The sequence below is a fragment of the Callospermophilus lateralis genome, chromosome 17 (assembly GCF_048772815.1).
Source record: "Callospermophilus lateralis isolate mCalLat2 chromosome 17, mCalLat2.hap1, whole genome shotgun sequence".
Taxonomy (NCBI): domain Eukaryota; kingdom Metazoa; phylum Chordata; class Mammalia; order Rodentia; family Sciuridae; genus Callospermophilus; species Callospermophilus lateralis.
The window spans coordinates 10,530,038-10,542,369 of NC_135321.1; the positions used below are offsets into that span (position 1 = coordinate 10,530,038).

The 12,332-nt window shown below is 34.4% G+C and overlaps 1 protein-coding gene across 1 annotated transcript in view; it reads right to left on the minus strand.

Annotated features, from left to right (window-relative positions):
- Positions 1-5,442: 5,442 nt before the first annotated feature.
- Positions 5,443-12,332, minus strand: part of Cdh7 (cadherin 7) — a 106,427-nt gene continuing 99,537 nt past the window's right edge. The window contains exon 11 of the mRNA XM_076836762.2: positions 5,443-5,936. Within this exon, the coding sequence (XP_076692877.2) occupies positions 5,443-5,936 (494 nt within the window). The remainder of the gene's footprint in view (positions 5,937-12,332) is intronic.

The window sequence follows — 12,332 nt, forward strand, 5'->3', positions numbered from 1 at the left end:
GGATGTGCTGGTGTTCTGCCACAAGGCTGGGCTCCTCTGAATCCCTTTAACTCCCATTAGTGGTCACCATGACTGGGAAAGATTTCTCTTTATCACTGCTTATCTCTACTGACATCCTAATTCTTATAAATCATTGAATTAGTTTGATTTAGTCACTAATCTTAAAGACTTGTAACAGCTTTTTGAGACTATTAAAATTACTTACGACTTAATTATTACTTTCTTTTTAAAAATATTTTTGCAATTTAGGGTTCTTATTGAATGTATTTTTCCCTTAGTGCACATTTCAACAAACAGAAATTATTTGTGTTCAGCATATAACAATAAATATAATCAACCTTTTCACATAATTTCCATAATTCCCCATATTAAAACTTTACATTTTTTCAGTAATTCACAGATTATACAGTATGTTTTGTTAATCATCTCAAAAGCATCTGAAGTACATAAGATTATCATTAACTCAATTGCAATCATGAACATAAAATGTAGAGAGTTAGAATGGAATCTAGGTCTCAGTAAAATCAAGCTCCGATTGAACCTCTGACTGATGTTACAACCACATACCAGGGGTAATTCCTTACATGCCACACTGATGCCCCAGAAGCTGAAAGCCAGTGACATTCCACAATAAATAATTTACATTCCACATTCTTTGTTAACAGTGAAGTCACAGCTATACAAAAGAAATAATATGTGGCAATTATACAGATGGTTTAGCTAAATGTTCTTCTCCTTGCTGCAAAAATCTTTCTTTTAATATAAATCAAATTAGATTGTTTAAAAAATTAGTTTTTTTTTGTCAGTATAGATTTTCTTGTCTTATTGCTTAACAGTCATTTGGCAAATGACAATAACATAATAGCATTAGGCAGGTGATATTAGACTCATTTGTTTAGAGTTACTTTGTACTTCTCAATGTCTGTCTCTCTCTCACAAGCACACACACACACACACACACACACACACACACTGTGGCACTGCTTTTTTTTTAACATAAATTCTGAGCATAGAAGATAGCATAACTATGACAAATCATTAGAATGTCACCCACATTGAGTCCTGTCCTTTGCCTTAAAAATCCTCCCCTGATTTGGCTTTACTATGCTTGCCCAACCTCAGCCTTAGATCCCTCACATTTTTCTCAAGAGCTTAGGCCACTTATGTGAAAAAAAAAAAATCAATTACATTCGAATTACAAATGCTATTAATCCTTTCTTACCCTTTATTATATCAAGTTGGCTAACATTTTTGTATTAGCTTTCTTTGCTAATTTTGTATACATCATCACATATATAGACAATATGTAGTGTTAATAACTTAAAAAAACTGGTGGTATACATAAGATCAAATAAACACAGACTAATAAAATAAATTGGCTCATATATTAATTATCATAAAAATTCAATCTGTTTCCAGCCATCTCTGACCAGAAAGAATTAAGAGTCAGTGGAGGCTTTAATCAACTTTAATTTAATTAGATTGATTGTAAATAAACCTTCAAATTGTGTTAAAAGACAATTAAGGTAATTAAAACAGTTTGTAAGTCAATAGATATGAACTTAACATTGAAAATTTGAAGGTTAATATTTATAAATAATATTTAATTTTTTTTTAAATTTTGAAATTGTTTGGCCTCTTGAAAATTATTTAATTTAACTCCTTCTAATGTCCTTTAGATTTTGTATTTAAATATAAATTCTAATACCCCATCAACATTTGCATTTCTGGGAGCTTATAGGTCACATCACAAATACTGCTCATCTCTTGTATAAGTATCCTTTTTCCATGAGAATAATTACCTTGGCCTGCTCATGTTCCATATAGTAAATGTAATTGTGCATGAACTTAAAATAATTTAAAACATTTTCAGAGGGCAAAGTGAGAATACAGGGGTCATCACGTGAATGTGAGTGTCATTTATTCCTGTAATTTATATTCATCTGACCTCAACTGCGTTCCAGCAGCTTCATGGCAAAGAAGAAAGATTGCCAGGTCCATCTGGCAATTGCTGATATAATAATCTGCTCACTGCCTTCACAAGCCTATTTTTATTCCTTAATGTTCCCTCCCTGATTTTGGTCTATAGTTAAGGTTAACTGATCTTGGAATACTGCTTTAAAGGAGAAACTGAACTGTGAATCAGTATCATAATTTAGGCTTGACCTGTGCAACTCTGCTTTCTTAATAAGATTTAATTTCCATACTTTAAAATTATGCAAAAAATAATTTAGAATAGACACCTTGGTGTATTTTCTTGAAATGGACAGTAAAAAATATAATGTGATTAATTTTTAAGGAAGTTAAATTGTTCAAAATGCACATTACATATTACATTACACACTATGAATTTCTTCTTCTTCTTCTTTTTTTTTTTTTTTTGGTGCCACGGTATGGCTAATTGGAAAACATTATTATTATTTTTTTTACTCCCTGCACTATTGTCTGAATTTGATGTTATTAAGCCATTGCTTCCCAAGGTTTTGATATGAGGAAATCACTTCTTGCATCTATCTTTAGTAATAGGTTGTAGCATAAATTCTTTTCATGTCATGACTTCATGTTCTGTTCATTCACACTGTATCTATATTCATGATGTTTCTTCAAATGAAATAATTTAATAAGTAGCTTGGTCAATATTTAACAACTGGAGATCCAGAAAAAGAGAAATGGCTTGCTCCCTGCCACAGTTGTCTAAACATTCCCACCATGGCTGACATCAGCCTACCAAAATAATACCACTGGGAGTGGACTTGGAGAGAGATGCACATAACTCTCTCTTGGGAGTTGATTCTCACTATTTCCAGTACAATGCTGAATTTAAATGACTAAATAATGGATGTTTACTGAAAAGATTATTGGAAAATCTCTTAATTACTTTTATGATTGATGTCATCAATCAAGTGATCCAGTCTTTGTTTTTAACACAAAGCTTGTCTTTCAAATATTAAGTTAGATAATCATATGTAGTATTATATTTCAGAAGAAAAAAGAAAGCTAAAAATGCACCACACCATTCCAATTAACCTTAGAGTTCTTCATATAAATTTACCTATATGAAGGACTTTTCTTTCAGCTACCTCAAAGCAATTCCTAAAAATAATATTAAACTAACTTCAATACTGTATTTGATACTATTACATATGTGCAAGTATATATATATATATATACTTGCATATATGTAATAGTTTTCAACCATCATTTCCATTTGAACTTTTCCTCATCTGTAACTGGTAAATGCAAAAAAAAAAAAAAAAAGGTAAAATATATATATTTTAAAAGGAGAGGAGGCATGGTGCATGATGTTATATTCCTCTTCTAAAATATATACAAACCTTCATTTAGTGATAAGTGGAACAAGCAGCAGTTTTGACATCATAATCCAAATGTACAATAAACTATTTTTTCTTCTTGCAAACAACAAGGGGATTGTTACAAAACTCTTTTCTCAGCACTTTGCTGATTTAACATATGTATAATTCCTGGACCACACTCTGATTTTATTGGATTGGATAAACGTACCATTTTTTTTTATTTGAAAACTTCACACATGTAAATAAAGGTTATCAGCAGTGTCTTTAACTCTGTTATGGGTCTGTTTTATATATATATGCATATTAATACAGCAAGAAGCTTATCTATCTAGTGAATAAACAATATCTAAAAACCTTTACTCAAATTAAAGGACTGTTTACATATAATCAAATTTATTGAATAATTTATTTTTATGAAGCTGAAGGCCACTTTCACATACGTCATTTCTAAATTCGGACTGCAAGTTTACAGAATCCTACATAGTTTCTTTTTGTGTAATCAACATAGTAATATTCAGGATTCCAGTGTCTGCTTTTCAGAAAGAAGCACTTTTAGAACACAATTTCCTACACAGTGTTCACTACCTGTAGATTTATTAGGAAGTGGACAATGGGTCATTTTTCAAATGAGAAGGTAAGAAAAAAAATAAATCCATTCTCACTTGGTTATATGCACATTAAACTAGTATTAATCTAGGAAAAATAAGTAGAAATATTATTTTGGTTAAAAAATTCTTATTTTGAGACATTTATCTCAAACTTAAACACATGTTGTTACTTGCAATTGCCCTCTTCACTTTGGCACATCTAAACCACCAGAGAAATGATACATCATTTAGTTCTTAAGGGACACATTTGCATCATAATTTAAAGATGGACTTGAAATTGATAACACTATATTGTTTAAAATATATTTAAAAATTCAGTCTTTTACTCAAAATGTTACAGCAACACAGGTGAGAAACTGATTCTTGAAAGTCTTTGGAGCATATAGAACTCATGACCTTGGAAAATAAATCTTGCATCAAAGAAAATCTTCATTCTCTCTGAAGTCTGTCTAAAATACAATATGTTGTTTTGTTGTTTTGTTTTGTACATTCTAATGGCTCAGAAGAACAATTTGTATGTCCTTTTGCTGTGCTCCTCTTTGAGATGTGAACTGGAACAGGGCTCAATCGCTACACATTCTCCATTTCTATGCTTCATCTCTTGTAGCTCAGACTGGAGAAAAACCAGTATGTTCTGATGAGTTTAATACTACGAGGCAGTAAAGATGAACCTGAATTTAGTGGAGATTGGTGCTCCAAAATAAACATAACACCATGTGTCAAATAAAAAACAAAAGGTATTCTCCTGTACAAATCAGAAGAGATAATAAAAATCAACGAATAGACAGCAACTTTTTAAAAATCATACCTACATAAGCATCTCAAAACAATTGCAAACTTGAAGAATTATCTACCTTATTCTTATCTGAAACACTTCACAATTTATTGACTCAACCATGGTTTATGTTGCCTTATATCAAATTTTGGTGGCTATTATTTGAGGGTTTTCATTTGATAAGGATATTCTGAGAATTTGTATATTGCTAAATAAAATATTTTTTTGCTAACCAACAGCAATAAAATTCTCTTGAATTCTATCTTATAGCAAGCTAGAAAGCATTGCTGTGAATTAAATTTGTCCCAGGTTTTGATGAGCAAGGAGTTCCAGGATTTCTCAATGGCACATCACGATCTACTCCTCTCACTGGCAGTACCATGAAGGTACATGCAGGACATTGCTGGCTCACTGACAACACGGGCCACCACTTACTCATAGAGGTTAGGTGCCTCTGCAGGTATATGAGAGTTGCTATCTATTTCACAAACCACTGAGCATTTCTTTTTATCAAAAAAAAAAAAAAAGAAAGAAAGAAAGAAAACCTTCAAATGCTCAGAGTCTGTGGTCAGTGCAGTCCCTTGGATAAGTCTAAGGAAGATATGCTTCACCAAGGCGGAAACCTAAGCAGTTAAAAATGGAGAAATATTTACAACCATTTTTCTCCAGCTAGTGGAGTTCTTGCTTTCTGAATGTAGTGGTTTTGTTCTTTTGCTTCAGTACATTTCAAGTAAAGGTTCCAAGGCTATGAGTACAAACTCTCTTGGCCAGTTCCATACATGTCCGCGAGGCGTTTAAAGCGTGGTCCCCAGTCACTTAGATAGTCATAATTCTGATCAGAGTTTGAGCTGATGGAATCCAAAGAGCTGAGTGACTCAGCGACTGAGCCATTCCCTTCAAAGGCATATGTCTGCAGAGAATCATACGGGGGAGCCCCCGGGTCAACATCAGCTTCTTTCAGTCTCTCCCAAATAAATTCCCGAAAAATAACGTTATCTGGGATGCTCTTAAAAGTCGGTCGACTCAAGAACTGGATTTCTGGAGTTACATCCCTACGGGTCTTGGTGTCACGGATGACATTGAGGTTCCTCAGTGCAGCCATGTCAAAAGCCTCTGTGTCTTCCTCTCCCCCGCCCTCGTCATCGTACCTGACGATGTTTTCTCTAATATCTCTCTCTTCGTCAAAAATCAGGGGCTCTTTTTTCCGCCTTCTCATGGTTATGATAAGAAGGATCAGCACTGCAAGAAGGAGACAGCAAAGTGAGAATTTCAGCCAATTGCATGACTGTCCCTCATCAGGGTGACATCGGGCCGTGATGGTGACACAGATTGCTTGCCTTCACGTGGAAATGAATTGGCCTCTTACTTACCTGGGAATTCACAGTGGCTGATGTGCTAAAATTGCTAAAATGGCTTTAAAATAGAACACTTTCAGACATCAAGAAGCCCTTTTGCACACCTGTTCAGGATTGATGTCTTGCTCCGGCCTCTAAAGTGTTTGATAGAACAAATTGAAGGGCCAGCTCAGGATAAATACAATAATTTCAAAGCCATGCAACATGAAGGGATTTTTTTTTGAACTTGTTAATTGCTGGAAAGGCACAGTGACATTCATAAATGTTTTTTGTCTAATTTAACAACTGTAATTTCAGGGGGAAATGGATTATAGTATTTGGTCAGGTTCTTTGAAGACATGCCTAGTCCTTGTCTATGAAATTCAGCTATTAAATAAAATCCAGCATGTCAGGCCATATACAAAGATTAAAAGCTTCCCTGTAATAAATTGAATTCCACTTTCATGTATGAAATTCTGAAGTCGGACTTACTTTGTGCATTATACCTAGAGACAGAATAGAGGTTGTAGATTTTCAGCATCAGCCAAATACAGGTTTAGGAAATAAATTGTCCCTTCAATGTTGAACAGTTTTGTTCTTGTGTAAAAATTCACATTATATTAAATCATGAAGCATGTGGTTGTGCTGGAAAGCAAAGAAAGTAACTCCACTGGACGTTCTTTTACCTTAAACAAACTGAATATGGACCATATTTTTCATGGGCATAAAATAATCATGTGAAGCATTCTCTGGCTACAATTGATTAAATGCTTCCTGAACTAAGAATATTTTAGGTTTCATGCCTCTTTGAATTAATTTAGAATTAGGTAGAAAAACATGTTCTTAAACTTTTGAATTCAAAAATTACTAAAAAAAAGTATTGAATTATATTTAATTATCTAAAAATAAAATATTTTATAACAATTTTTGTTGCATCAGTCTAAGTATTATTTGCAAGGTCTAGAAAGCCCAAAATCTATACTAAGTAGATTATTATTTGGAGCACATTTTTAAAGGGGGGCTTGAAGATCTGGGGGTGTGGCTCAATGGCATAGAACTTGCCTCTCACATGTGCAAGGCTCTGGGTTCAATTCCCAAATGTTCTAGATATAAAAACTAATAAAAAGGGGACTTGGAACATTTGTGCTTAAAGTAGTTTATAAAATTTACACTTTAGCATTAAAAATGCATTTGAAAATAAAAAATATAAAACCAAGAAAGACATGCATGCAATCCAGTAAAGCTATATACCGTAACCAGGTAGGAAGCACACTTTAGCCCCCACCTCATCCTCTAGCACAGTCTACATGCACAAGTGAAAAAGCTAAGTACTTTCTAAATTTTCAGTAAAATGAACTCATTCACATCAACTAAATCACGTTATTTTCCTAAGTGTTTATTTGCTACTTGCTTTTCCATCAACAGCAATGTGACTGATGAAGTTTTTATTGGAGCTCTTTGGAAATACTTGTAAACAACTATTATTTTTTCAGGTACCACTTTCCTTTCCTTTCCCATTTGACCTTGAACTACTGTTCATAAATTTTGCACTTTGTAGACAGCAGTATACAATTCAGCAATTGAAAAGCATTTCCGAGCTTTTATGGCCCGCCTCTTATGACACATGTGTATTTGTTCTCTTCTGGCTTCCCAAAAGGATAGATATACAGTTCAAAAGATACTGCTTGATTATTTTACTGTTCCCAAAAGATGTCTGGCTCTCACCTACATTCTTACTGTGTGCATTGGCCCTTTTTGTCTACTGAGAATTAGCATTTCTACCACTCCAAGGTCCTGTGGTTTTCAAGGTCTGTACCAGAATCCTGGAGCACAAGGAGCTCTGGCCTTGGTGTCAAGCAGGCCTTGGGTAAAAGCAGAGCTTTGCACATGTCAGCTGGGGCAAGTAATTAAAACTAACTGATCTTAGCTATCTGTACTGGCTGACTTCAATTTTCATGGGGTGGATGAGGGAGAGAAGGAGACTTTGAAATAGTATAAGCAGAGGAAGCAGAGTGCCAGGTACTTTCCAAGTGTGCAACACGACAGTTCTCATTCTCATCATCTGGCCTGTCAAGAGCATTAATTTAAACTTCCAGGAAAATGGCAGGTGGAAATACTGTGTTTTCATTGAAGGAAAAACAAAGAACAAGCTTAGATAATAGGCAAAGTAGGAGGTGTAACAATCCTGTGGGTAGGCATGTGTACTAAAGGCCAGTGGGAGACAGAAAAGCTGGTGCGGTGGGAAAGGAAGGTGGGCATGCAGGACATGCCATTCATCCTTGCTACAATTCCCTGGGGTATTTTCCCACTTGCTTGTTTTCTTAGACACAGGAAACAACCTGTCTGTAGTCATGTTGGTCTGCAATTCCTATAACACTATAGAAAGTATTAGCAATTTTAGAGATGATAATTGACAGACAAAGCCCCCAATGACCACAACCAGAGCACAAATGGAAATTGTCACTCAAAGAAAAACAGGTAAGTGTTAACACCGATGGATGAGTAAAATTATTGTTTGAGATTTATATGCCACTTTAGTTTCTGAAACTTTTCATATGGTCCCCTCAGAATAAATGTAATTACAATCAAAAGAAAGTAGGACTCCCTGAGAATTTCTAGTGAGAAACCAGAGTGACGCAGGGGTGCGAGAGGGGAGTGTCGCAGAGGCAGAGCTGAGTGGAAAGGGCAGGCAGGTGAGAACGAGAGCCCTGCTGCACAACCAGACAGCAAAACTGTGGGTGAATGTGGTAGCTAAAGGGTGAAAGAGTGGCTGAGCCTAAGCCTGAGGCAGTGCACAGAGAGGATGAGAATCCCGGGACAAGGGACGCTCTTTAAATGTAGATCCACATCCAAATAGACAGAAATTCCAAAATTCTCTGTCCTTTAATATTGTTACAGTGACTCTTGTCATCATATGTATTCATCGATTATTCATGTCTTGTGCTATACTAATAAACTTGCCCACTGCTATTCAAGTCTGTAGCTGGAGAGAAGCCCAAGATCAGCCATGGGGGCATCAGCCATTGTGCAGGATGCCCCTAAATGTTAATACTTTACAAGGTTTTCCTTATTCCCCATCTTACTGGAAGCTAAGAACAAATGTGAACTGTTTTGGAAGGTTAGATAATTTAACATGTCAATGACTTTGGAGAATATTAATTTCTAACTACTTGAGCACATATAAAAATAAAATTTAACTTTTATAAAGAACAAGTATTAACTGCTTTTCAGGGACTATGGAGATAATCCCTGTATTAAGAAGAATATTTTCTGCCTATGTAAGCACAAGATTATACATGTTAAGAGTTTTATCAGTAATCTTTTTTTTTTTAATGTTATGGACCACATTTCTGAGTGGAGACAGAAGAAAAGATTTAGGTCTAGCTTAAATCTAGCCATGTGAAACATATTGTGTTGGATGTTCATGAATTGATACTTCCATATAAATGAACTGTATTAAACCATTTATAATAATCACTAAAAATAATGACATAATGTTGCATGCAAAATCAGATGTAATACATCTCCTAGTGACCTTTACAGTTCAATTGGTTAAACAGTAATCAAATAATAAGAATAAACTTTAGAACTGTGATAATTATTTGAAAACAAGAAAATATGATCTTATAGTAAATGAATAAATAAATAAATAAAATACAAACAAGGCACTGTTTTTACAGATATACAGAAGGCTCCTGACATTAAGTTGAATATTTTATGTGCTAAAAAATATATTTTAACCCAGGTGTGGTAATGCATGCCTATAATAACAGCATCTCAGGAGGCTGAGGAAGGAGGATCCCAAGTTCAAAGACAGTCTCAGCAGCATAGCAAGACCTTAAATAACCCTGACTCAAAATATAAAATTAAAAAGTACCCCTGAGATCAATCCCTGTTATAAATAAATAAATAAATAGTAATCTTAAAAAATAATACTTTAATTTATATGGCAATTTAAAATACACTAGGATGATATGTATAAGAAAGTGTTTATTTCTGTCCAGGATGCTCAGAAAAAGTCTCATGGAAGGAATAGTACTGGAACTATATGTACTTTTTTCCCTTTGGTCTCAGTAACAATCCTACTTTCTTATTAGCCATAAAAGAGTTGTCTAAATGATCACTGGTGGACATGGTAGTCACCAGTAACATGTGGCTAGTCAGCACTTGAGGTGTGACTGTTCTGATGTGAGATGTTTGCTAGGTATAAAATATACATGCAGGTTGAAGACTTTGAGTTTTTTACAAAGTGAAATATTGATAATTTTCATGGATTTATGTTAAGTGACAGTAGTTGGGAGATACTATGTTAAAAAAAAAAAACACCAAAGGCTGAATGTTCTCTCTGATAAGTGGATGTTGATCCATAATAGGGAGCAGGGAGGCATGGGACAAATGGAGGAATTTTGATTGGGCAAAAGGGAGGGAGGGGAGGGAGAGTGCATGGGGGGGAATGATGGTGTAATGAGATGAACATCATTACCCTAGGTACCTGTATGACTGCACATATGGTGTGATGCTAATAGAAATGTAAAGTTGTGCTGCAATTGTGTAAAATGAATCAAAATGCATCCTGCTGTCATACATACCTAATTAAAGTAAATAAATAAATTTTTAAAAATATATATTGACAGCATTTATTTCAACTGTTTCCTTTTACTTTTACTAAAGAACTTATTTGAAAATTTAAAATTAGACATGTTGTTCATATTGATGACTCACAATAAATCTAATTTAGATGGCTAATCTAAACAAAATGATTCAGAAATACTGGAAAAATATTAATTGCTTATGGTCCTAAGGTATTCTCTAAATTTTTGTTACCAATTGAAAATTTTAAAAATTCAGGAAAATGACTATTATCACTGTAGTTATTACTTCACCTAAAACATATACTTGAAAAATTAACCTAATAAAAAATCTGCATAGTTTGTGAACAAGTTCAATAATTTATTGTAAAAAATCATGCACATCAATGTGCAAGGAGAGTTTAGCCTTTCAATAACTTTCTATTCTTTTTCTTTTTTGGGTACCAGGAATTGAACTCAGGGGCACTCCACCACTGAGCCACATCCCCAGCCCTATTTTGTATTTTATTAGAGACAGGGTCTCACTGAGTTGCTTAATGCCTTGCTAAATTGCTGAGGCTGGCTTTGAACTTAAGACCCTCCTGCCTCCACCTCCCAGGCTGCTGGAATTACAGGCGTGTGCCACTGTGCCTAGCCTCTATTCTTTTTAAATTCTCCATTCTCCTTTGATTCTGTTAATTTATATACAACTTACTAAAAATATGTCATACTTTTGTCATTGGGTGTTAATTAAATTTTAATAATTTGATCAACCACTTTATGAAGTGAATTTTATTGGCAGCAGATCAGAAACCACCATGAGGAAGAAAGGACACACTGCCACTCTCTTCTTTATCAATTCAAATCTTCTCTGTTCTCCCCACTTTTACTCTGCATCCTCAACAAAAACAGAGACCATTGACTGGTGACAATTTTCCTGAGATATTCAAACCAATAATTGTATTTCCTCTATACTCAGTTGTATTCATTTTTATTAGTTTCAATGTTAGCTTCTTCCATAGCCCTACTTTCTTCTATCCTGATTGCTCTTAAGCCAGAACAATTTGGGTTTTCCTTGCTTTTTCCTGGAGATTCTGGTGACCCCTGCCTTTCCGATTTTACCAAGTCCAAAGGGTGTCACCCAACTTGGACTCATTCAGTAGAATATGAAAGGGCTTCTTACACACTGTATAATAGAAAAAACAAAGAGAGGTTTTATTTTCTCCTCCTCAACCACAGTTGAATTGGAGGAATATCCTCAAATTCTATACATGCTTTCTTCCTCTATGAGCCCAATGATACCTAAGATCCTACCAGTGCTCATGTCTCTGATGTCTCACTCCCATCTTTCTGGATAGCCATATTTAAAATCAACTACTCACAATTTTTATTATAGTGAATATATAGGAACTTACAAAATGTAATAAATTTTAAAATATTGTGATTAGTATTTTTTTATTATTTGTTACTATCACCTCTTTAATTAATGAAATTTTCTGCCCACATTTTTCAAAGCTTCTAGGTTGAAACTCATTAATCTACTTCTAATTTGCTTCATATCTTGTATTCTTTTATAAAACAAGGGAATAACAAAACAGAAATTGCCAATTCATCCTTAACTTCTTCATTTCCTCCTTATTTTCAACACTTGCTCATTTCATACTCCAGTCTCCAGCGCTTACATATTGTGGCCCATGAAATATGACTGGAATCCCTTCTCTAAGCCACTGCCC